This window comes from Eretmochelys imbricata, chromosome 13 (assembly GCF_965152235.1).
Source record: "Eretmochelys imbricata isolate rEreImb1 chromosome 13, rEreImb1.hap1, whole genome shotgun sequence".
In the NCBI taxonomy this organism is placed as follows: Eukaryota; Metazoa; Chordata; order Testudines; family Cheloniidae; genus Eretmochelys; species Eretmochelys imbricata.
Window position 1 is genome coordinate 32,157,326 of NC_135584.1, and position 27,651 is coordinate 32,184,976.

A 27,651-nucleotide genomic window follows, 5' to 3' on the forward strand; every position below is an offset into this window, starting at 1 on the left:
CCCTCATCTGTCCTTCCCCGCTGCAACGCTGAGCCCACAAAGGGAAAAAAACGCAGGTTATTTACTGGTTTCAGAGTAGCAGCTGTGTTAGTCTGTATCCGCAAAAAGAACAGCAGTACTTGTGGCACCTTAGAGACTAACAAATTTATTAGAGCATAAGCTTTCATGGGCTACAGCCCACTTCATCGGATGCATAGAATGGAACATATAGTAAGAAGATGTATATATACATACAGATAAGTTGGAAGTTACCATACAAACTGTGAGAGACTAATTAGTTAAGATGAGCTATTATCAGCAGGAGAAAAACACTTCCGTAGTGATAATCAAGATGGCCCATTTAGATGGTTCTTTACTGTAACTGGAAGCTCTTTGAGATGTGTGGCCCCTATCTGTATTCTGCATTGGGCGTGCATGCATACCATGAACCCGAGTCTGGAAAATCTTACAAGCAGTGTCCACTGGCCTGCACATGCCCAGTGGGTCTCATCATTCTCCTGATTGAGGGTATAAGCACCAGTGTGGGCCGATGCCTATCCAGTTCCTCTTCTTACCACAAATCCAACAGGATCCGAAGCAGAAAGGATAAAGGGCGGGTAGTAAAATACATATAGGGACCATGCATCGCAAAGAGCCTCCAGTACAGTAAGTAACCTCCACTACTTCTTCAAGTGCTGGTCCCCATGTATATTCCACACATGGGTGACTCGCAAGCAACGCTCACACGGGAGTTGGGTGCGAGGAACCCGGCAGCAAAGATGCCAATCCCACTGCTGCATGCGCAGCGAACAAACGTGTAGTGTATAGCGAATGGATGGTGCTCCAGGTGGCCACCTGCAAATGCATTGTATCAGGACCTCCTGCAGGGATGCTGTGGAGGCAGCTTCCGCTCTTGTGGAGTGAGCCATGACACCCCCAAGCGGAGGGATGTGTGATAACCTGTAGCACTCTAGGAGGCATCCTACAACCCACTTAGAAATCCTTTGAGAGGATATAGCTTGCTTGTGTGATCTTTCTGCTGTGGTGATAAAAAGTCTTGGTGACTTTTTGACTGGTTTGATTCTCTCCACACAGAACACCAGGGCAAGCCAGATGTTAAGGGAGTGAAGTCTCTTCAGGAGAAGCACGGGACTTCAGAAAAAAGGCAATTAAGGGGATACTTTGGTTGATGTGGAATTCAGAAACAACTTTGGGAAGAAATTTAGGATGTAAGTGAAGAGAAACCACCTTCTTGTGAAAAAACGTACAAGGAAGGTCTGCCATGATGGCTTCCAGCTCACTGACCCTTCTGGCCAACATGACAGCCACCAGAAATGCAACCTTCATGGACAGATGGACATGCAGTATGTCACTAAGGGTTCAAATGGTGGTCTGGTGAGTGTCAATAGAATGAAATTAAGGTCGCATGTAGATGTAGGTTTGATCAGTAGTGGGAAGGTTCTGATTAGGCCCTTCCTAAACCATACTGTAGTTGGGTGTCTGAAAACAGAACAACTGTCTACCGGAGAGAGGCAGGCACTAATTGCTGCAGGGTGGACCCACAACCAACTAATGGAGAGACCCAAGGCTTTTAAAGACAAGAGATAATCTAAGACGACTGGAATACTTGCAGTAATTGGAGAACGTTGATTGCACTGTGCCCAGGCAGAGAAAAGCCTGTTTGGCCAGGCAGCAGGTTCCAGTTGAATCACTCCTACTTTAGGTAAGAACAGCCTGAACAGGAGTTGAGCATAAATGTTCTATTTCTGATGCTCATCCAAACACCAGGCTGAGAGGTGGAGTGAGCCCAGACTGGGGTGTTTGATTCTGCCCTCTCCTGAGTTAGGAGGTCTGGGTTTGGGCAAATCTTGACTGGGGGGACTAGGAGGGGGGGGAAGGGCAGACATGGTCAGGAGAGCTGTTAACCAAAACTGTCTGGGCAGTTGGGTGCTAGAAAAATGACTATGGCACTGTTGTGATGTACCTTTCTTATGACCTGTGGAAGCAGGGGAATGGGAGGAAAGGCATATCTGAGGTTGTTTGTCCAGGCTAACAAGAGCATTGCCTTGGGAGCAGCAGCCCATGGAACCTCTGGAGCAATACAGGGGAAGTTTTCTGTTCGTTTGAGACACAAAGAGGTCCTATTGAGGTGTAGCCTACTGTGTGAATATTTCAGTCAGGATGGACTCATGGATCTCCCCCTTGTGGTCTGCTGAGAAGGGCCTGCTTAGGTTGTCTGCTAAGGAGGTAAGCAGCCTGGATTGTGATGCAGTTTCTGATGCACCAGTTCCAGAGCCTGACTGCTTCCACGCAGAGTGGAGGAGTTGTCACTCTACCCTGTTTGTTTATGTAAACCATGGTGGTGATATTGTCCAACATCACTTGGATGTGGAGTGAGCATTTGAGTTGGAGAAAGGCTTTCCACAAAAGGCAGACTGCTTTCAGTTCTAGTATGTTGATTATGTAGTCTGGCCTTCCGTGGAGTCCAGGTACCCCGAGCAGTGTGATTGTTCAGGTGGGTACCCTACCCCAGGAGGAAGCCATCTGTCACAATGGTGGCACTGGGGGGTTGAAGTACTGAAGGGACGCCCATTCTCACCTTTTCTGGGATCAACCACTGGGAGAAGGAGGCGATAACACTGGTGGGAATGGCCACCTTGGAGTTGATGTGATCCTTGTCTGGTGAGGAGACTGAGTGGAGCCAGGGTGCATGTGTACCCATGTGTGGAAGACACATAGGGAACAGCCCTCAAAGAAGAAATATCTGTGTAGACTGTCTGTGTTCTGACTTTGGGTGGTCACGAGCATCTGACTTGATCTGAAATGATTTTATCATTGCCAGACCTTGAGTACAAGTCTGCTCTCTCTCTCTCTCTCTCTCTCTCTCTCTCTCCTGGGTTCCAGCACGCTTTGACACCACATTACTGGGAGCACTGCTCAACCAGAAACAGCATGATGCACTTCGTTTATGCCTTTGCCCACATGAAAGTGAATCAAAGTTGCCCACTTCAGCTTTCTACTCTTAGGCTAACAAGCTGCAGTTGCAGAGTGAGGGTACAGCTTATGTCTAAATTCGTGCATCTCTCTCATGAAATGTGTCCATCCGGTCTTACAAAGGCAGCTATAAAAATTAAAAAATAATATATAACAAATGGAAGAAAGGAGAAATTGATAGCAATGAATATAATTCAGAAGTTAGGAATTGCAGAAAACTGATGAGGGAAGGAAAGGCACTCAAGGAGAAATCTATGGACAGCAGAGTTAAGCACAACAACAAGGAGATTTTTAAATATATTAAAAACAAAAAGAATCCTGGCAATGGTATTGGTCCATTACTAGATGGAAATGGTAAAATTATTAGTAATAATGCGGAAAAGACAAAAGGGTTCAATAAATACTTCTGTTCTGTATGATCAGTTGTTGGCCCTACGCTATTTAACACTTTTACTAGCCACCTGTAGGAAAACAAAATCATCGCTGACAAAGTTTGAAGATGACACAAAAATTGGGGGAGTGGTAAATAATGAAGAGGACAGGTCACTGATTTAGAGTGATCAGGATCACTTGGTAAACTAGGAGCAAGCAAGCATTCTGCATTTTAATACGGCTAAATGTAAATGTATACATCTAGGAACAAAGAACGTAGGTCATACTTGCAGGATCGGGGTGTCTCTCCTGGGAAGCAGTGACTCTGAAAAAAAATTGGGAATCATGGTGGATAATCAGCTGAACAGGAACTACCAGTGTGATGTTCTGGTCAAAAGAGTTAATGTGATCCTGTGATGTATAAACAGGGGCACCTCCAGAAGGAGTACAGAGGTTATTTTATCTTTATATTTGGCACTGGTGCTACTGCTACTGGAATATTGTGTCCAATTCTGGTGCCCACAATTCAGAAAATATATTGATAAATTGGAGTATGTTCAAAGAGAATGAGACACAAGAATGATGAAAGTATTAGAAAACCTGCCTTATATTGATAGACTCAGGGAGCTCCAACTATTCAGCTTAACAAAGAGAAGGTTACGGGGGGGATTTGATTAGAGTCTGTAAGTACCTACATGGGGAAAAATTATTTGCTAATGTGTTCTTCAATCGATCAGAGAAGGGTATAAGATGATGTAATGGCTGGAAGATGAAGCTAGACCAATACAGGTCTAGATAGGGACCATCAAATTGTGGAAATAAATGCGTGGTTGAGCAGGTGGTGTCAAAGAGAGGGCTTTGATTCTTTGACCATGTGCTGTTGTTCCAGGAAGAAGGATTGCTAAGAAGAGATGAGATCCACCTAACGAAGAGAGGGAAGAGCATCTTTACAGGCAGACTTGCTAACCTAGTGAGGAGGACTTTAAACTAGGCTCGCCGGGGGATGGAGACCTAAGCCCTGAGTTAAGTGGGGAAGTGGCATACCAGGAGGAAACATAAGGAGGAGGGTGCAACAGGGAAGGCCTCCTGATTCATACTAAGAAAGTAGGGCAATTGGCTAGTTATCTTAGGTGCTTGTATACGAACGCAAGAAGCCTGGGAAACAAGCAGGAAGAATTGGAAGTCCTGGCACAGTCAAGGAACTATGATGTGATTGGAATAACAGAGACTTGGTGGGGTAACTCACATGACTGGAGCACTGCCATGGACGGGAATAAACTGTTCAGGAAGGACAGGCAGGGGAGAAAAGGTGGAGGAGTTGCACTGTATGTAAGAGAGCAGTATGATTGCTCAGAGCTCCAGTATGAAACTGGAGAAAAGCCTGTTTAGAGGTGAGAGCAACAAAGGTGGTGTCGTGGTGGGCATCTGCTACAGATCACCAGACCAGGAGAATGAGGTAGACGAGGCTTTCTTCAGACAGAAGTTTCCAGATCACAGCCCCTGGTTCTTCTGGGGGACTTTAATCACAAGAGCAATACAACAGTGCACAGAAAATCCAGGAAGTTTTTGGAGAGTGTTGGGAACAACTTCCTGGTACAAGTGCTGGAGGAACCAACGTGCTCCTCTTGACCTGCTGCTCATAAAACAGGGAAGAATTGGTAAGGTAAGTAGAAGTGGGTGGCAACCCGAGCAGCAGTGACCATGAGATTGTCGAGTTCAGGATCCTGACAAAAGGAAGAAAGGAGAGCAGCAGAATACAGACCCTGGATTTCAGAAAAGCATACTTTGATTCCCTCAGGGATCCCCTGGATGGCTAATATGCGAGGGAAAGGAGTCCAGGAAAGCTGGCTGTATTTTAAAGAAGCCTTATTTAGGAACAAACCATCCCTATGTGCAGAAAGAATAACAAATATGTCAGGCAACCAGCTTGGTTTAACAGAGAAATCTTCGGTGAGCTTAAACTCAGAAAGGAAGCTGACAAGAAGCAGAAACTTGGACTGATGACTAGGGAAGAGTATAAAGATATTGCTTGAGCATGCAGGGGTGTAATCAGGAAGGCCAAAGCACAACTGGAGTTGCAACTAGCAAGGGATGTGAAGGGTAACAAGAAGGGTTTCTACAGGTATGTTAGCAACAAGAAGGTGGTAAGGGAAAGTGTGGGACCCTTACTGAATGAGGGAGGCAACAGATGATGTGGAAAAAGCTGAAGTACTCAATGCTTTTTTTGCCTCGGTCTTCACAGACAAAGTCAGCTCCCAGACTGCTGCACTGGGCAGTATGGGGAGGAGGTGAGTAGCCCTCCGTGGTGAAAGAACAGGTTAAGGACTATTTAGAAAAGCTGGACCTGCACAAGTCCATGGGGCCGGACGCAATGCATCCAAGGGTGCTGAGGGAGTTGGCTGATGTGATTACAGAGCCATTGGCCATTATCTCTGAAAACTCGTGGCAATCGGTGGAGGTCCCAGATGATTGGAAATAGGCAAATATAGTGCCACCTTTAAAAAAAGAAGAAGGAGAACCCGGGGATATATAGACCTCAGTCCCTGGAAAAATCACCTCACCTCAGTCCCTGGAAAAATCATGGAGCAGGTCCTCAAGGAATCCATTTTGAAGCACTTGGAGGAGAGCGAGATGATCAGGAACAGTCAACATGGATTCACCATGGGCAAGTCATGCCTGACCAACCTGATTGCCTTCCATAATAAGATAACTGGCTCTGTGGATATGGGGAAAGTGGTGAATGTGATATATCTTGACTTTAGCAAAGCTTTTGCTACGGTCTCCCACAATATTCCTGCCAGCAAGTTATAAAAGTATGGATTGGATGAATGGACTATAAGGTGGATAGAAAGCTGGCTAGACTGTTGGGCTCAATGGACAGTGATCAATGGCTCAACATCTAATTGGCAACCGGTATCAAGCAGAGTGCCCCAGAGGTCAGTCTTGGGGCCGGTTTTGTTCCATATCTTCATTAATGATCGGGACGATGGAATGGAATGCACTCTCAGTAAGTTCACGGATGACACTAAGCTGGGGGCAGAGGTAGATATGCTGGAGGGTAGGGATGAGGTCCAGAATGACCTAGACAAATTGGAGGATTGGGCCAAAAGAAATCTGATGAGGTTCAACAAGGACAGGTGAAGAGTCCTGCGCTTAGGATGGAAGAATCCCATGTATTCTACAGGCTGGGGACTGACTGGCTAAGCGGCAGTTCTGCAGAAAAGGACCTGGGGATTACAGTGGACAAGAAGTTGGAGATGAGTCAAGAGTATGCCCTTGTTGCCAAGAAGGCTAAGGGCATATTGGGTTGCATCAGTAAGAGTATTGCCAGCAGATGGAGGGAAGTGATTATTCCCTTCTATTCGTCACTGGTGAGGCCACATCTGGAGTATTGTGTCCTGTTTTGGGCCCCCCGCTACAGAAAGGATGCGGACAAATAGGAGAGAGTCCAGTGGAGGGGAACAAAAATTATTAGGGGGCTGGGGCACATGACTTATGAGGAGAGACTGAGGGAACTGGGCTTATTTAGCTTGCAGAAAAGAAGAGTGAGGGAAGATTTGATAGCAGCTTTCAACTACCTGAATGGGGTTCCAAAGAGGATGGAGCTAGGCTGTTCTCAGTTGTGGCAGATGACAGAACAAGGAGCAATGGTCTCAAGTTGCAGTGGGGGAGATCTAGGTTGGATATTAGGAAAAACTATTTCACTAGGAGGGTGATGAAGCACTGGAATGGGTTACCTAGAGAGGTGGTGGAATCTCCATCCTTAGAGGTTTTTAAGGCCTGACTTGACAAAGCCCTGGCTGGGATGATTTAGTTGGGGTTGGTCCTGCTTTGAGGAGGGTGTTGGAATAGATGACCTCCTGAGGTCTCTTCCAACTCTAACCGCCCATGATTCTATGATGCAGGATGCGATACATTTGGACATGGTCTGTGAAGAGACTGCTTGACCCTTCATGTGATCTGCATATGACACAAACGAGGTGAAGCACGAGACAGTTTAGTCCTGTTCACACAGAAGGCTAGACGTTGCCGGATATCTAAGGGATGTAGACGTTGCTCCTTTGGAAATGAATGTGGTTTCGGAAAGCACACAGGTAAATATACCACCTGGTTCAAATGAAACTGAGAAACCAGTTTACACAACAATTTTGGATGCGGTCATAAAGTCACTGTCTTTGGAGAATTGTGTATAAGGAGGCTCTGCCATCACAGCCTGCAACTTGTAGACTCTCCTTGCAGATGTTATCACTACTAGGAATGCAGTTTTCTAAAGCACTAAGTGTACTACTAACTAAATACAACAAGGGAAAAAACTAAACTAGTTGAGAGGTTGTGGGGTTAAAACCACGCAGAGCTCTGACTCCAGCCACGGGTGGTAAGAAGAAACGGAGGGAGGGTGAGAACAGCGCTGCCTCATGTAGCCAGTGGAGGGGCTATGACCACGAAGCGTGAGAACCATTTCCTCATGGGTACTGCTAGGCAAATTTCTCCAGCTTTGGTGCTTTGGGCATGCATACACCTAAGTGGAATACATAGCTTCATCTACTCAGAGAAGAATCATTTTACAGATGGAATAACTGAGGTACAAAGAGGTTCTGTGACCCATCCACTGTCACAGTAAATAGATGTCAACGTGAGGATGAGAATCCATTTCTCATTGATGAGGTTTGTGCTCAGTATCCTTGGCCCTCTCCTTTTGTTCCTCCATTCCATTACAACCCATGGGTTCCACTATCATTCCTCTGATCAGTACTTAAAAATTCACATACCCTCCCCTTTCTCAAACACAGTCACAGCCATCCTTGACCTCTAACCTCCAGCCCAGACCTCTGAATCCATCCTCTTGGATGTCTTCCTACCACCTTAAACTCCACATGGCTATGAATGAACACTTGTTCTTTCCTTCTTACCCTGTCAGCAATATCATCTTCCTTGCCATCACCCACACTTGTAACCTTAGTATCATCCTTGATCCCTCCCTTGCCTTCTCCCCTTCATTTCCAAAACCTCACCAATCGTAATGTTACTTTCTCAATAAGATATACATACAGTATACCTCTCCTTGTTGAACAATATTACGTATGCGTGCCCAATTGCTATCGTTAAAGTGTTTCCACTACACAGCCTATTCACCACGTATTTAGAATTCTACTGAAATGCACTTTGAGGCTAACATGAAATGTCGTAGGTGACTAACACGTAACACTATATAAAAGGTGAACAGGAAAATTATTTATAGTGGAGATTGCAGATCAATACAACGTACAGCAGGATTAGCAGTTTATGTGATGTGATGGAGGGAATCTACACATTCTGCAGACACGTTAGCCAAAGGTACCAAAGGGATGGCAATGGGCAGCCTATGGGCTATTTGGGGTGGGAGAGCCTGGGGCTGCCCCTCCCATTCTGCCTCTACACCCTGCTGGCCTTCACAATTGTAACCATCCCCATTGCTTCAGCCCCTTGCTACTCTCGACTTCAGCCTCCCTTCACTTCTTCACTAGAAGGCACAAAGGGTGGTTGGATCATCCTTGGTGCTGGTTCCTCCAGGATGTCTGGGATCCAGCAGGGAGAGCAGCCTTCCATGGACTAAAGTTGGCCACTGCCACAACCAGGGTGCAGGGTTCATTCTTGCCACCCCACCTATGAAGAGCAATAAGATCCACCCCCACAACCACCAAAATGCTGCAGGAGACCTCCTGATGCTGCCCGTAAATAAGATTATTTCAGAACGAATGTAGAACCTATGTAAAGCACATTTATTATTATTATTACTTATTTGTATTACTGTAGCACCTCAGAGCACTCGGCATGGCCCGCATTGTGCTAGGCACTGTACAAGCACAGAACAAAAAGGCAGTCCCTACCCCACACTGCTTCTAATCTAAGAATGCCAAATCATTCAAGCAGGCAACAATGTTTGGATTTTTAGCTCTGAAGAAATCAACTTCTACATCAATCAATTTGTACTTAACACCTGAAAATGAATCCCATGATTTGTAACCCTCTTCATCTGCTCTAGTTCAGTCACAAGCTAGGGGGCTGGAATCAGGAATCACTGGGGCACATTGTCTGGTTTGTGGTATGAAGGAGGTCAGGCTAGACGATCATCCCTTCTGGTCTTTAAATCTATTAACTCCACCCTCCAAACTGTTACCAAGCCTCACTCAGCTAGTCCACCAGACTAAACACATCCACCAACCTACTGTCTCTTACAGACTTATTAAAATAATCCAGGCCAAATCTTCTCAACCTTTTCTATACTGGGACCCCAGTTAAAACAGATCCACCCTCCACTCTAGCGACACAGGAAGGGTCAGTGGTCATGCACCCTGAACCTACTCACAAATCCCAGGCTAAGAACCTAAGCTAATGCTCTATGTGCCCTCCCAAAGGGGATTTATGGAGACAAGACATAACAGAAATTAGATTAATTCCATAGTGAACAGTATAAGAAAAGGAAAGAAGTAAGCATCACTTACGCTCAACTGCGTGCACTGCAAATAAGGGCAGGAATAAGGAAAGAAAAGAGAAACATTCAGATTTTTACATTGAAAAGCACAGATTCAGATAAGGCTGCATTTAAAAATGACACCTTCTAGAAGAGGAGGAATAATCACTCTGCCAACCAGTCCCTAGAGTAGGGGTATGTGTATGTGCATATTTATTTGTTTTTCCTAAAGTTAATTAAGTATTTTAGGAAAAATTGTCAGAGTGGCCACCAGCAAGAGTTGGTGGCCACCAGCAAGAGTTGGTGGCCACCAGCAAGAGTTGGTGGCCACACTCTGAGGCCACCAAAAAATTTGTTCTGAGAACCCCTGGACTAGCTTTGCTTGAAAGAGTGAGCTGCATTAGTTAGCCCTCCTCCTAAAAACCAACTGTCCCAAGGCTTGGATTCTCTTGATCTTTCTCACAGAGAAATCTGGGCTAAAACACAAACACGAGCCATGTCATCTTTTCAACAGGCAATTCAAAATGTCCAAATGCGGATTGGAAAGCAAAATTATGAGGCTCAGTCAGCCCCACGAAAGAGGTTGAAAGATTTAAAATGTGATTTGAAAAAATGCTAAAGCCTAAAGAGAAGATGTTGTTACATGGGGGGGATGGGGGAGGAGAGAAGGGGACGGGGAGTGTAGTAGTTACCTTTTGGCATTTTCCAGACTAGGAAAAGTTATTGAGTTAAGATCAAGATTAAACCTAACCTAAACTCAAACCTTTTTCCTAGTCCAGACAAGACCTCAGATGTTCCTTGGTTTAGGGAAAGGTTGGGAGTTGTGCTGCAAGCCAGACAGAAAGCAATTAATTTTGTGGCTGCAATGCATGGAATGAATTCATGTGAGCAAGACTGCTCAGGTCCTTTACCTATACCTTTCACGTAATTCATCTAGCTCTGGCTTGTGCAGCTAGACCTCAACTAACATAGTGTGTACTATGGTCTAGAAGAGAATTTGTTTGGAAGTGTGTTTTGAGAGCAGGGTGTGTGTGTGTGAAAACATAATGTATATGTGGAAAGGCACAACACACTGTGTATGAACATGGGGCTCTAACCAAGGAATGAATCAACCCAGGCAGAGGGGAGTTGTGGGAATGAAATGAGGGGCCTGCCCAAAGGCCAGTCTATACTGAAATCATATCAGTTGTACTTCACACCTTTAGTTACTTCGGTTCCACTTTACGTCTGGACAAGCCCTAAACCTCCTCTTATTCCTCACCTTACTTCCTGGAAGTAGAAACTCCAACAAGGACAGAAGTTATATCAGCTCTGAAGATAATCACTGAGACTTATGCCAATAAACAGCAACCAAATGACACAAGAAAAATCAGCCAGCTGAGATCAGAACTAAATTTGGGATTAAATTTTAAAAAGACTTCTTAATTTGAACCTTTCTTCTTCCGTCATGAAAATGCCCATTCAGAAACCTGGTTTCAGAGATTAATAACCAGCAGATATCCTCAAGGCAAAGACTGAGTATTAACTAAAGTGACTGAAGATCTGCTCTTCTGAAACAAGGATCTGATCTAGCTTGAATATTGAGACGATTCTGACGAGTAAAAGTGTGGACTCAACTCCAAGTGGCAGCTTTATAAATTTGATACAGACACTTTGGTAGTAAGCCAGAAACAGCCAAGAATTTTGGATGAGGGTATAAAAATATACTTTCTGTCAGCTGCCATGAGGACAACCCACCTTGCTCAGTTCTCATGGAGGAGCTATTAATTTGGGGCTGACAGTCACAGTGCCTAATTTTTAGCTGCCTAGAAAAATCAAAGGAACCACGCTGTGATCCACAAAGCCTGAGCTAGGCACCTAGGCTTCCTGTACAATGTATGGGGAGAGACAGGCACCTTCAAATGTGATTCACAACAGCCAGCATGATAGGCAGGAAGCTGTCTAAACTAGCTGATGGCAGATGCCCACCAGAGGGATGTGCCCTAAGACCCACCCCTCTCTTGTGGTGCCTACGTCTGAGTTGCAGGATGGTGACTCTCTCTGCTCAGCAATCCATGAATGGGAACCAGCTGCCACCTGGAGTCAAGCAGCTACTTGGGGGAATGAGTTAGGCACAAAACAGCTGGGGAAGGAGGAGGGGCTGCCACTGCCCACCTGATAACTTTTAGCCCAGTGGTTAGAGCACTATCTGGGGATGGGAGACCCAGGTCCAAGTCCCCCTCGACTGGAGAGGGAGAAAGGATTTAAACAGGGGTCCCCACCTTGCAGGAGGATGCTCTAACCACTAAGCTAGGGGATACTCTGATGTGGGTCTTTCTCAGTCTCTCCTGCTGAAGTTGTTCCACTGTGGATAAGTAAAGAGTGATTGGAGTACGGGACCTGGACCCAGGTCTCTCACCTTTCAGGTGGATGCCCTAATGACTGGACTACAGAGCCACTCTCATTCTCTCTCCTTCTGTCTGACCAATGACTATTCCACGGTGGATAAATATTTATCTAGAGGGAAGAGGCAGTGTGCATGTCCAGAGGCAGAAAGTTAGGTGCTCAGGAACTTCTGACCCTGAAAACTTAGATGCTGAGTCTAGATGCCCCCAGGGCTGGGTGGGAGTTTTGTTGATCACAGTAGAGCCTAAAACTGTGAGTCAGATGCCTAAGTATCTTTGTGGATCCCACCCTTCGTCATTATGAAGTTCAAGTCCCAAGAAGCAAGAATTAACTTGGTTGGTTGGTGGGTGCAGATGAAATAACTGAAAATCACTTCCCAGCAGAGTGGGTGAAAACAGAAGTTCCTCATGCCAAGATATGGCTGGCTGCAACACAAACTTTAATGGTGGCCACACTTCAGTGTGTAAAATTTCTGGGTCTATTTTGGGACTCGCTGCACTCACTCATGAAGAACCAAGTCATCAGAGAATAAGACTGACTATGGATGGGAAATCTGATCCACTCTCAGGGAGAAGACTTTGAGACACCAGCAGAAACAGACCATCTCCCTTGTTAATCAGAAATAGCATCTGCTAGGAAAGTTGAATCTCTCCACCCCTTGAGCAATGTACTATGCCTTTGGTGTTGAACCAAGCTTTAAAAAAATGGAGGTTACTTACTGTATCTGCAGGTTTTTTGAGATGTGTGGTCCCTATGTTTTCCACGTCTGCAAGTTCTTCAAAGCAGTGTCCACTGACCCGCACATGCGTAGTAACTTCCCTCATGCTCTCAAACGAGCTATAAGAGGCGGTGCAGGTCGTCGCCTGTCCAGTTCCTCTTCTTATCACAATCCAACAGGATCCGAAGCAGAAGGGAAGGAGGCAGGTCATGGAATACAGACAGGGACCACACATCTTGAACAGTTACAGTAAGAAACCTCCATTTCTTCTTTGAGTGCTGGTCTCTCTGTGGGTTCTACATACAAATGACTAGCAAGCAGTGTTCAGAGTGTAGGAGGGTGCAAGTAAGTTGGTAGCAGAGATGCTTGTAGTACTGCCAATCCGACAGCTGCATCCACAGTTTCAGCTTGAGTTAGAGTGTAGTGCGATGCTAATGTGCAGACATAGCTCAAAGCTGTTGCTCTGCAAATGTCCTACCATCGAACATTCATAATGATGTCATGGAGGCTGCTTGTGCTCACGTGGAGTGAGCGATAATACCCCCAAGAGGGAGATGCTTTGCTATTTTGTAGCATTCTAATATGCATCTCAAAACCCAGTTAGAAATCCACTATCAGGATATGGTTTGTCCATGCAACCTTTCTACTATGGCAACCAAGAGTCTCAGAGAGTTTTCTAAGGGGTTTGGTTCTCTGAAGGTAGAATGCCATGGCACATTTGATGTATATGGAGTGAAGTCTCTTGTCTCTGGAAGAAGCCTGGGGTTTTTGGAAAAATACAGGTAACTGAATCGACTGATTGATATGGAACTCAGAAACAATCTTGGGGAGGAATCTGGGGTGTAACCTATTCTCCTTGTGGAACAATGTATACGGAGAGCCTGCCATCACGGCTCCTAGCTCATTGACCCTCCGGGCCAAAGTGATGATCATTAAGAACGTCACCTTCACAGACAGGTTGGTCATGGCACATGTTGCCATATGTTCAAAGGGCAGAGGTGAGAGCATTGACAGGACAAGGTTAAGGATTCACTGAGGCATAAATTTAATGACTGGTGGGAAGGTCCTTATCAAGTCCTTCATAAATCACACAGTAGCCGGGTGTGTAGACAGAATGTCCTTCCACTGGAGGGAGGAAGGCACTGATCACTGTTAGGTGTACCTACAGCAAACTAAGGGCTAGACCTGAAGTCTTTAAGGAGTGGAGATCTGGTCTAGGATGCCCACCATATCAAGCACATGTTGGTGACATTGAGCCCAGGGTGAAAAGTGCCATCATTTACCCCAGTAGCAGGCTCTGGTAGAATCTTTTCTGCTTTGGTTAAGGATTTCCTGGACAGGGGTGCAGCACGAGCATCCTATTTACAATGCCCATTCAAACATCAGGCCGTGAGGTGGAGTGAGCCTGGGTTGGGGTGTTTGATTAAATGGGCAGATTCTGATAGGTGGGTGCATGGACAGCGTTAGGAGTTCCGCGAACCAGAATTGTGTGGGCCAGAAGGGTGCTAAGAGAAGGATGGTGACTTTGTTGCGATGAATCTTCTATATAACTTGTGGTAGTAGGGGAATGGGATGGCAGAGGTTTCTGAGGCCATCCATCCAGGAAAGCATCACCCTGGGAATCACTGCCTATATCTCCCCTGAAGCACTGCATGGGAAGCTTTCTGTTCATCTGGGATGCAAAGAGGTCCCATAGGGGAGTAACCCTCTGTGCAAATATGTTGGTTAGAACTGTGCTGTGGTTCTCTCCTTTGTGGTCTGTAGAGAAACTTCTGCTTAGCCTGTCTGCCAGGGAATTGTGAAGATCCTGGAGGTATGCGGCCTGTATTGTAATGCAGTTCCTGAGACACCAGTTCCAAAGTCTGACTGCTTCCAGGCAGAGCAGATGAGATCATGCTTCTCCCTGTTTGTTTATATAGACTACTGTGGTGATATTGTCTGACATTATCTGTACATGGAGTAAGCATATGAGGGGTAGGAAGGCCGTGCATGCAAGGCAGACCGCTCTCAGCCCCAGTAAGTCTATGCATATCCTGGCCTCTCATGGGGTCCAGGTACCCTGAGAAATATGAGCACGCCACCCTGTAAGGGAGGCGTCTGTCAGGACAGTGGCCTTCAGTATGGGAGGGCGGAAGGGCGTCCCCACCATGGGTTGGACCACTAAGGCTATGTCTGCACTACACAGCCTTTAGCAACATGGCTGTGTCACTAGAGCCGTGCCGCTAAAAGTTGTGCAGTGTAGCTGCTGTTTGTCGGCTCTCCTGCTCACAAAAAACTTCCACCCCCAACACCTCTGAAAGACCAAACTTTTGTCGTTCAATTGCCAGAGTAGACATAGCCTAAGTGAGGGAGGTGAGAACTCTGGTGGGGACAGTGACATTAGAGTCAATATGATCTCTGCTTGGTTGGTAGGTCGAGGGGAGCCAAGCTTGCAGGCACTTCAAGTGGAGTCTGGCAAATGGCGTAACGTAGGTGCATGAGGCCATGTAGCCTAACAGAGAAAGACACCGTAGCTCATGGTCTGCATGTAATATGGGAGATCAAGTTGCTCATTGAGTAAAACCTGCCTGTGGGGAGAAATGGTCTCACACAGACTGAGTCCAGATGTGCTCCTAAAATTTATTGCCTTTGTGGATGACAAAATGGACTTTTCTGCATTTGTGCGAACACCTAAGGTAGCAAGAAGATGCAGAGGAAATCCTGTTGCTGACATGACTTCCTGATGAGATTGTCCTACCAGGAAGTTAACAGTTCTCTCTAGACCTTGTTCAACAGAAGCTGAAGACTTATAGCTCAGTGAGAGGCAGAATCATTCTCCTGCAGTCAGACAAAGTCATCTTTACCTTCAGAGGGTTATTTAGAATATCTGAAGGCATCCACCAGTTCTTGCAGAGTCCATGGACTGAATCCAGATGGGAAAACTTGTACATGAGAGAAGAACAGATTCCACCCTGATGTAGGAAGTGAGGTAGCCTGCACTATATCCTGCCAATTGCCTCACCTTGTACCTTGGGCCATACCTTGGCAAAGACTAAGCAGTATCAACATTCTGTAAGTATTAAATGCTTAGCTGGAGTAACATCTCAGACTTTCCACCTTAAAGTCCAGCTAAAAATTCTTTAAGATCGACCAACTGTGGTACATAACCTACCACTTCAAACACCCTCTGTAACAGACGATTGGTGGATGGTGAATGTGATGCCGATTTTTAGAAAAGGCTCCAGAGTCAATCCTGGCAATTACAGGTCAGTAAGCCTAACTTCAGTACCACGCAAATTGACTGAAACTATAGTAAAGAACAGAATTATCAGACACATAGATGAACACGGTATGCTGGGGAAGAGTCAACAAAGCTTTTGTAAAGAGAAATCATGCTTCACCAACCTATTAGAATTCTTTGAGGGGGTCAAGAAACATTTGGACAATGGTGATATACTGTACTTGGACTTTTTCTGAAAGCTTTTGACAAGGTTCCTCATCAAAGGCTCTTCAGCAAAGTAGGCAGTCTTACAATGAGAGAGAAGGTCCTCTCATGGATCAGTAAAACTGGTTAAAAGATAGGAATCAAAGAGTAGGAATAAATGGTCAGTTTTCGAAGTGGAGATAGGTATATAGCATAGTCCCCCAAGGATCTCTCTGGAGAACAGTGCTGTTCAATGTATTCATAAATGATCTGGAAAAGGGGGTAAACAATGAGGTGGCAGAGTTTGCAGATGATACAAAATATGCAACATAGTTAAGTCCAAAGCTGACTGCGAAGAGTTACAAAGGGATCTCAGAAAACTAGACGACTGGGCAACAAAATGGCAGATGAAATTCAATGTTGATAAGTGCAAAGTAATGCACATTGGAAAATATAAACCCACATATATATACAAAATGATGGGGTCTAAATTATCTGTTACCACTCAAGAGAGAGATCTTGGGAGTCATCGTGGATAATTCACTGAAAATATCTGCTCAGTGTGCAATGGCAGTCAAAAGAGCTAACAGAATGTTAAGAACCATTAGGAAAGGGTTAGATAAGATGATAGAAAATATTAGAATGCCACTATATAAATCCAGGGTATACCCACACATTTAATACTGCATACAGTTCTGCTCGCCCTATCTCAAAATAGAGATAGTATAATTGGAAAAGGTACAGAGACAGGCAACAAAAATTATTAGGGGTATGGAACAGTTTCTATACGATATTCCTGGGGGAATTCTGCACTAAAAAATTAAAAATTCTCTGCACAATATTTTAAAATTCTGCAAAATTCTGTATATTTTATTTGTCAACATAACACAATATAATTACTCCCCGTTTCAATTATTTTGGGTATTTATTTCAAAATACCTGTCAACAAGTACGTCGAAAATACACACAGCAACAAAAATGATTCCCCCAGGAGTTAAAGAAGTTAAAGAAACCCCCTACGACAACCCAGTTCCAGTTGGGAGGTGCTGGAAAGGGCTGCATGGGGCCCCCGAGCCTAGACACCCGCACCCTCCTCCTCCCAGAGCCCAACCACAGGGCACCCCCAAAGCCCAGACACTCGCACTCCTCTCCCCGCCAGAGCCCAGCCGTGGGGCACCCCCAGAGCCCAGCCACGGGGCACCCCCAGAGCCCAGAAACCCACACCCCCCGGAGCCCAACCATGGGGCAGCCCCTGACCCAGACACCTGCACCCCCAGAGCCTTTACTCCCCCACTTGCCCCCCCCCAGCTTCTTTACTGTCCTGCCAGGGGACAGGGTGTGGTGCGTTGCATTGTGGCCCTGTCCTTCCTCACCCTTTGCTAGAGCTGGGTCACCTGGGCCCTCTCCCGTCACCGGGAGAATGATGTTCAAGCAAGCCAGCGAGAGCACGCAGAGCCTTGTCTCCATGAGGCTTGGCGCACCGCTCACTGTGCGCTGGGCTCTGCAGAGTCCAGCAGCCCCTAGCAGCGGCCAGAAGCTCTGCAACCCCAATTCTTCATGAGAAACATGAAATTCTGTGCAAACTCTACATTGTGCAGTGGTGCAGAATTGCCCCAGGAGTAATAGGAGGAGAGATTAAAAAGACTGGGACTGTTCAACTTAGAAAAGTGACGAATAAGGGAAAATATGACCGGGGTCTATAAAATCATGAATGGTACAGAGAAAGTGAATAAGGAAGTGTTATTCCTTCACATAACAGAAGAACCAAGAGTTACCCAATGAAATTAATAGGTAGCAGGTTTAAAACAAACATAAGAAAGTAGTTCACAATATGCACAGTCAACAAACTCACTGCCAGGGGATGTTGTGAAGGCCAAAAGTATAACAGGTCAGGAGAGAATGAGATAAGTTTACGGGGTTAGATCCATCAACGGCTATTAGCCAAGATGGTCAGCGATGCAAACCCATGCTCTGGGTGTCCATAATCCTCTGAGTACCAGAAGGTGGGCCTGGATAACAGAGGATGGGTCACTCGATAAATTGTTCTGTTTTGTTCATTCCCTTTAAAGCACCTGGCACTGGCCAATGACAGAAGACAGGATACTGGGCTAGATGAACCATTGGTCTGACCCAATATGGCCATCCTTATGTACCTATCCTATCTGTAGGAGAAAAGATAAATGCTATGAAATAATTAGTTAATTCTTCTATAGAACAGTGATTGCTAAAATAATCATATAAATTTTAACATCTCATTTGAACCACATAATTAAGTTTTGCCTAAATCGACCCTGTTGTTCTGTAACTGACCTTGAGTGCTGCTAACTGAATAAAATAGGGAATGTTCTATCACCTGCATCCTCGGTGGTGTCCCAGTGGAACATATGAACCACAGAATAGCATCATTGGCAATAACTAATTTGAGGATGATCTCTATCACGGATTTACATATGGATCCTGAGATGACTCAGGAATCTGATCTTGGAACCACAAATCTGCCCGCAGTAGGTACACACATTTCCTGGTAGGTCAGCTGTCTGCTGGGAGAAAGTTTTCTTTTTCCTTCCTTCTCTGTCTCTTTTCAGCTTTAAGGGCAAGGCACGTCTCCTCAAAGTGGGCCACTGCCTGAAGGAGGATGTGGCGCTAATTGGGGTCGGTTGGTGGCTTGCTCCTCCCAGCTTGTGATGTTCACATCAGTTTTCTAGAAAATACGCTTTCAGTGCATCTTTGTAGCTTTTCCTCTGACCACCATGGGATCTCTGACCATGGGTGAGCTGAGAGTAGAGGACTTGTTTTAGGAGGTGAGAGTCTGGCATCCGCACACAGTGTCCAGCTCAGTGGAATTGGTGCATGAGGATCATTGCTTCTATGCTGGTGACATTGACTTCAGTGAGGCTGCTGGCCTTAGTGCAGTGATCTTCCCACTTGATGCGAAGGCTCTTCCGGAGGCATAATTGGTGGTACCTCTCCAGACTCTTGAGATGCTGTTGATAGTCACCCAGGTTTCGTATCCATAAAGGAGTGTAGGAATAACAATTGTCTTACAGATCTGGATCTTGGTGTCCTGCCATAGGTCACGGTCCGTGAAAACACGTAGGAGCAATTTCCCAAAGAAAGCACTTGGCACTGGATCCTGTGTTGGATCTCATTGTCGATTTATGCGTTTTGAGAAAGTTGGCTACCAAGGTAGCAGAAATGCTTGACTATCTCCAAAGTCTGTCCCTCCGTGGTGATTTGTGGTGGGTCATGTGCAAGGCTGGAAGCAGGCTGATGGGCCGTTTCTTAATTTTCTACGTCTCCGCTCGAAGTCTAAAGTCCTCAGGGCACCCATTACTGATCTTCAGTATGCTGATGACTGTGCCACCTCACACACACTGAGAATGGCCTTAAGTCCACATTGGATTTTTTTGCAGAAGCTTATTGAAGCCTCGGACTCTCAATATGGAGAAGATTAAAGTGCTCCATCAGCCTGCTTCCAGCCTTGCACATGACCACAGAATAGCATTGTGTTGTGATAGGACCTATACTGTTTATTTCTTGTTTTTAATAGTTAATAATAAAAGTAGAATTTAGCTTACTACCTTCCTATAAGGGCAGAGTGTGTAGAAGGGGGGGGTGGCACTCTACATTAAAAATGCCATTACCTGCTTTAGAATTACTGACAATTCAGAAGGACAGGACCTTGAATCGTTACAGATTAATGTTCTAACCAATCAATCACAAGACAGGGTAGTGATGGAGGTCTGTTATAGGACACCAAATCATATGTTTAAAGAGCTGCTCCCTGTTCCCTCATCTGTCTATAATGTGTAAAAATAAAATTTGTATGATCATGGGGGATGTCAATCTTGAGATCTCAGGCTGTCACCAGTAAAACATCTTTGGAGCTCCTAAAATTTACGGATGATAACTTTCTGACACAAAAAGCATTTCAACCAATGCAGGGTAATTCTCTTTCTTATTCAGATGGATGGATGACCAAAATAAAAATTAGTGGTTGTCTGGATGCAAGTGATCATTATCTAATTTCATTTTATATCTGCTAACAGAATATAGCCCTGTCCAATAATATATAAATATATGCTTGGTGCTTTAAATAGGTAAAATTTCCAAAACTTTAAACAATCGTGAGTCAAACTGAGTGTTAAGAAAAATTTACACATAAAAGCGTAAACAATTTAGAATTGTTTGGGAATGCTTTAATGGATTCCTCAAAATGCAGGATTCCATAGTGCTTCTTTGGAATGCTTCTTTGGTTAAAAACTCGTCTTGGCCAAGAGGAGAGGTGAAAGCAGAAATTAAAAAATATATCTAACAGTGAAAAAATGCCAATAGTAGTGAGTACAAATGAGCAGTTAGAAAATGCAGTCAATTGATAAGGGATGCTAAAAGTATCAATGAAAACTCTATGGACACTGAGGTTAAGGACAAAGAGAAGGAATTATTTAAATATATCAGGAATAAACAATATCCTAAGAATGGTAAAGATCTGAAATGAGACCAGGATTGTAAAATTATCAATTGTGATAAAAAAAGGCAGACGTATTCAATAAATATTTCTGTTTGTATTCAGAAAGCAGGAGGATGTATTCACATCTTACAGTTAAAATGAAACACTTCCCATTCAATCAGTCCTTACGAAGGTTGTTAAAACAGCAACTGTTATGTATCTTTAAAAAAATCTACAGGACTGGATGAATTTGATGCACGATTAAAAAAATTGTCCAAAAAGCTCTCTGAAACCATTAATTATTCCTGGAGGGATACCGCGGGACTGAGCGCCCGCAGAAAACAACCACTCCCAGCGCAGATTTCCTGCTTTTCCCTGCAGAAAACAGCAGGGAAGCAAAGGGAAGCCTCGTGAGGTGGGGGGGGGAAGGGGGGTGGTGACCGCGTGTGCAGTTTTTTGTGGGGGATTGCCCCCCAAACAGAGACGAGGCATGGGCAGGGCACACAGGGTTACATGCCATTGCCCCTGCACCCGGAACCCCCCAACCAGCCCCTGTGCATCCAGATCTCCCACTGAGCTGCCTGCACCCACACTGCCCCACACAGAAACCTTTCACACCTGGATCCCCCACACTAAGCCCCTCCACACTTGGTTCCTGCTGGGCTGAGCCTGCCCAGCCATACCTGGTGCACCTGGCACAGAGAGGCAGGGCCCCAGGGTGTTTCTGGGGCAGGCCCAGCCCTTGCACTGTGTCAGAGTCAGGTGCAGCCTCACTGCCAAGTCCCTGTACTAGGGGAGGTAAGGGCTTTAGGGTGATCTCTCACCTCAACGCAGCCAGTGGCCTGTGCTCCCCACTGCCGTTCTGGAGCCACATTTATTTATTGACAAATAAAATTTGCATAATTTTAAAATATTGTGCGCATAATTTTTAATTTTTTGGTGCAGAATTCCCTCAGGAGTAATTAATGTTGAGTTTTAACAAAGCCTGGAACACTGGAGAAGTTCCAGAGGATAAGAAAAAGCGTTAATGTTACGCCAACTTTTAAAAAGGGTAACAGGATGACCCAGAAAACATATGCTGGTTAGCCTGACCTGGATCGTGGAAAAGTTAATGTGAGGTGCAATCAATAAAGAATAAAAGATGGTGGCATAATTAATGCAATTCAACATAATTTTATGTAAAATAGGTCTTGTAAAAATATACTATATTTGTTTTGATTCGATTGCTAGTTTGGTTGATAAAGGTAACTGTGTTGACATAATATACCGAGACTTCCGTAAGGCATTTGACTTAGGCCCTTATGACATTCTGATTATAAAAAATTAACACAGCCTACATTAAATGGATTAAAAAGTGGTTAACTGAAAGATTTCAAAAAGCAATTGTAAATGGGGAATCATCATCCAATTGGGGTGTTTCTAGTAGGGTCCTACAGGGATCTGTTCTCTGCCCAATGCTATTCAATATCTTTATCAACGATCAGGAAGAAAATATAAAATCATTGCTGGTAAAATTTCCAGAAGGACCAAAAATGGGTGGAATTGTAAACAATGTTGGGGGCAGGTCAGTTATACAGACTGACCTCTATTATTTGGTAACGTGGGCTCATTTGAACAACATGCATTTCAACACAGCCAAACGCAAGGTATAGGAACAAAGAGCATAAGCGACACTTACAAGATGGGGAAATGTACTCTGCAAAGCCGTGATTCTGAAAAGGACTTTGGGTTCACGGTATAAAACTAATCAAGCATTAGCTGCCAGTGCAATGCTGTAGCTAAGAGGGCAAACAACATTATTGGATGTCTAAGCAGGGGAATATCAAGCAGAAGAAGTGATTTTACCTCAGTTTATGGCATTAGTGAAACCATTACTGGATACTGTGTCCAGATCTGGCATCCACACTTCAAAAAGGATGTTGACAGACTGGAAAGGGTTCAGAGAAGATCTACAAAAATGAGCTGAGGTCTGGGAAACCCTATCTCGCAGTGAGAGACTGAAGAAGCTCAATCTATTTAGTTTATCCAACAGAAAGTTAAGACATGACTTGAGCATAGCCTGACTATCAGTCCCCACATGGAGCAGAGATTTCTGATAGCAGCCAGCTCTTTATTCCAACAGAAAAAAGCATAACGAGACCCAATGGCTGGAAGCTGAAGCTATACAAATTCGACTAGAAATAATGCTCAAATATTTCACAAGGGTACACTGGAACAATTTACCAAGGGGTATCATGGATTCTTCATCAAGTTTTTAAATCAAGACTGGATGTCTTTCTAAAATATATACTGTAGCTCAAACAAAAGTTATGGGCTTGATGCAGAAGTGATTGGGTGAAGTTCTTCGGCCTGGGTTATGCAGATGGTAAATCTAGGTGATCATAATGGTCCCTTCTGGCCTTAAAATCTAAAAATTAATTTGATCTTTTTATGTAGAAAAGTCAGTTTTCTGATAGAACCTATCAAGAATTTGTTTAACTTGGATTCCAAGTGTCCAATAGCCTGTATAGGATCACAGGGAGAAAGCTGTTAGTGGTATATGAATTGCTCCAAGTGCCAGTACACCGACCTGGCTTCTTTTGGCTTTCACAGTGTTTACGTAGTGAGATGACCTATGGCAGCTCCCTATCCTGAAACAAAAGCACCTCTCCCTAAGACTGAGAAAGCAGAGCATGTAACATTCTGCAGGACATTTTGTGAAACTGACCACCACCTAATGCCTCCTGAACTGGCTGAGGAAGCCTGACCACCACCAGGCAAGTAATGGCCGTTTAACCATGTCTGGACCAGTCTCATTTGAAGTCATGCAATTGTCAATGAATATCTATACAAGACCATCAGCTCCAGGAAACTCTATGAAGTAGAGTGGAGGGAGGAAAACTGAAGCAGCACTTATATCTAGCATTGCTCCTATGACAGTCAAAACTCGGGTAGGCTGAAAAGCACACTGTCGGGAATACAGCCACCAATGCCAGAAATCTGGTGAAAACCCTGGGCACTGCAGCTAGCATCTTGTTTTGAAGATTGTCCCTCAGTCTGAACCTGAGGTATCTCTAGTGCAGCTGCATTACTGAGGTATGGAAGTGCTTATCTCAAAAGCCAAGTGTTTGAACCAATCCTGAGACTTCAGGAAAAGGATTCTTGTACGCAGTCACCATGTGGAATTTGAGCTCTGATAGGCTAGTCGTGTCTTTTCAGATTTCAAATAAGCTCCTCTTTCTTTTTTTGGACCAAGAAAAAAGAAGAATCCTCTTTAATTCTTTAGGCTGAAAGTCTTTCTATTCTATTGCAACCAAATCCCTTCTGCTTCAACAATTTTTCATTTGAAGGAATTCCTCAAAAGGTATGTGTGTGCGTGCATGCAGCATCATGTGGAACTGAACAGCATAACTCCTCCCTGACCTTCCCGTTACAGTCAAAAGCCTATTTTCATAAAACTTACCCTCCGCATACAGTCTATAGTAACTACGCAGCCCTATCCACCTTTCTACAAGGCCGTTCTATCCCTTCCACCCTCTCTATACAGACTAGGGCCACTTTTATCATATTCATGCTCCTGATGTAGGTCCAAGACCTCACCAATCACATACAATCAGACAGCTATGCTGAACTCATCCATTGTTCAGAGCCGCAGACCGGAGGAGTACCTCACTCTTGAAAGTGGGGTAGCTAGTCTACATTCATATACCTAGTGCACAGAGGAGTTGAAATAGGCATTTAAGGCACTTCTCAATAATGTAACTATTGTAAAGCTGCAAATACGGGTCTGTATATTATACGTGATGGGTTGTTGCATGGTGCAGCGGATTATAACGGTAGAGTTAAAAATCTTTGTCAAAACTTAACTCTGAATACCCATAGTTTCAAACATTTATGTTTCTGGAACTGCAACGTACTATTAAGTTACATAAATACTTCCAATCTTAAATCTATTTTAAAAGGTTCTTGAGAATATATATTAAGCCATAAATTAAAACATTCTGTTACCCCAGAAATACTAACTTGCCTAACTTCTGTATAAAAATCACTTGCATTGCTTTAAAATTCTCCATGTAAAATTTTTGGACTCAACACGTCGACTGAGAGCTGTTTATAGCAGAACAGGGTTGCTTAATGAGATGGGACAGGCTGGTTGTATATATAGTCATGGCTCCTCCTTGGCCCCACTTCTTCCCCACCCCAACATTTCTCCACTTGCTCCTGATAGTTCTCTTCTCCTACCATGGCACTTCTGCCAATTCCTCCCCACTCTGGCAGTGCTACTTCAGACAACTTTATCCATCATGGTTCATGACATGGAAATCAGAGGGAAATGTTCAAAGAGAAAAGCACAGACATGCCAGGAAGTCAGAAGGCCACAGGAAAAAAAAAAACAAAATACTTTACCATGAACATGAGACTGCTGAAAGCTTTTTCCAGGTGCAAAGTGAAAGTTTCCAGCTACCTGTAGGAAACAGTCATCTTTCATTAAAAGGCTCCATTCTACATAACAAAGTGAAGCATTAACACTAGCTGCCCCCTTTTCAAAGGTGGATTTTCCCCTCCTATGTTACTTACCTGCTGACACAGTCACAAGTGAACCAGCTACTCCCCAAAGAACCTCCTTTTTCAAATAAAACAATCAGTACTCTTCAGCAATTTGTAGAGCAGAGATGTCAGACACCTGGCTCACAGACCAGATCTGATGTGTGTGTGGGGCCTACACAGATTGTGCAGAATCTAAGTTCTCATTTAAAATATATATATTTCGACTTTTCCTGCTTGTGAAGATAATCTTTTAAATGGGAACAAAATATAACCAATGCACATGCAGCCAGCCCGAAACAATGTCTCAGAGATGTGAATTTCACCATCCACCTTAATCTCACTGGGGTGCAATCAGGAAAGACCATATGTTAATGTCAACATTAACTATTTCATTGCTGATCATTTTTAGCAGATACAGTAATGGGGAGGGCGTAAGGGTGAAGTCCATAGGAGTAGAACTGAAAGTTGCTGCAGGGAAGATGAGAGGAGACCCCTAGGAAGGGGGACGAAAAACAGAAAAGGAAGATGAGGAAGGAAAATAAAGTGGAGTAACACTGTTGGTCCCAAAGGGAAACATATATTCCCAGAGTGATACTCTGGGGATACTGAACAAACAATAAAGACAACTAAAAGTTCAGCCTGGGATGTTAAAAAGGGACTTCAGGGGGTTAGGCACCAGTTCCACAAACTTTCTATAGCAATTGGACACCTAATTCCCTTGGGGCCCTTTGAACATCCCAACCTTCCTTTGTAGACAAAGGCTAGCTAAAAGGAGAGTCATCCAGTCCCTGCCATGTGTGTTCTGTACTGGGCCTTTCCGCGATTGCTTAGACAGCATATAGAGCTAGTCGCCATGGGTTAAAAATCCACCAGCCTCTCTGTCCCCAGACTTTCTGAAAGGTCCAGCCAACAAAACACACGAGGCCATTCCTTTTTATTGCATTTCTTTCTCCGATTTGCAAAACTAACTGCTGTATTATTTAGGTTCTTATGTTGCACTCAGCACTGAGCACCTAACAATGCCCAAAGAGCCTAAGTCCCAGTACCATAGAACTGTGGAGACATTGTGCAAAGTGGGGGAAGGATGGGAATTCCTATCCTCTGCCCTCTCCTGGTCACTGACAGTGGTGGGATTTCAGGTGCCTGGCACAGCTTAGAGTTCAAGGGAAGCTCTCTCTCACCTTGTTGACCTCTAAGAATCCATACACTTGGCAGCCCTCATTCTTCTGCTCCTGCATTTTCTGGCTGAACCCTTCTCTCTTGCATTGTTCTATAGTGTCAGGGTTCTTGAAGGCCCAGCCACGCCGCCTGTATGCTTCTCTCACATCATCACAGGAATTACAGCACCTGCAAAAGCACAGGCACCATCTCACTCACCCCGAATGGAGGACAAACATAAATCAAGAACAGAGACCACAAAATGTGGGCCAATCTCTCTGCAGAGGACACAGAAGCAAATTCTTCTTCATACTGGGGCTACTAGTCTTGCTCAGCAGATGGTCTCTGGGTCAAGGAAAGACTAAATTCCCAGAACTGAAGCTGTCTATCCACCTAGCTGCGCAGCTTTGAGTCACTACCTTCCTGAAGCTGACAGACATCAGAGGACCTCTGCATTCACAATAGATCTCTGAGGATCTTCCCAACGGACCAGACTCCCTTTAGAACATGGTTATATCACTTTTTAACCAGCCACAGAAGTCCCATAAACAGGTCTGTTAATGCACCTCTCACCTTACTGGCTTGGAGTCTCCCCTCAATGAAGAAACAATTCACTCCTGAGCTGCACCCACACTAGTCCACAGGTCTCAGGCCAAGGCTTCCAAAGATGGGGGGAGGAAACCCCCTTCACTCCCCTGCATCAAGGGGGGAGACCAGAGTGGACCCTGGACAGAGGACTATGGTTTCTTTATTCTTTGGAAATTTTTGTTAGCTGAGAAGGGGAGTCTGGAGGGCTGAATTCCCCATCCTCCAGGAGAGAGCATCTCCAGGCAGGGGCTGCAACCAGATGGATAATTCTAAACCCAGAAAAAAAAAAGCAGGGGAGGAGAAAGAAAGAATCCAAGACCCTGTGGGCCAGATTCTGATCTGTTCTTGCAGGAGCATGCAAGGAGATGGGGAGAGAAATGTAGCACCAGTTTGCCCCACACACAGAGCTGCAGGCAAACATGATGAACTAGCCCTGAGTGTGGTCACAGCTAGTGGGGGACCCTCTTCCTTTTATACCCTGAGAGCCCCACCCAAGGGGAGAGGCCCCAAGGGACACTTCTTTCCAGTATGATCCAAGCTCACATGCCCAGAAGTGCTTAGCCCAAAACTATAGATCCATATGGGAATTCTTGAAGGAAAACTCACACACAATATGGATTCATTCA

At 44.7% G+C, this 27,651-nt stretch overlaps 1 protein-coding gene across 1 annotated transcript in view; it reads right to left on the minus strand.

Moving 5' to 3' along the window:
* ERGIC3 (ERGIC and golgi 3) overlaps positions 1-27,651 on the minus strand; it is a 55,518-nt gene that overhangs the window by 14,282 nt on the left and 13,585 nt on the right. Inside the window, exons 6-7 of the mRNA XM_077831633.1 lie at positions 26,461-26,626; positions 25,139-25,196 (exon numbers count right to left, since the gene is read on the minus strand). Of these exons, the coding sequence (XP_077687759.1) occupies positions 25,139-25,196; positions 26,461-26,626 (224 nt within the window). The remainder of the gene's footprint in view (positions 1-25,138; positions 25,197-26,460; positions 26,627-27,651) is intronic.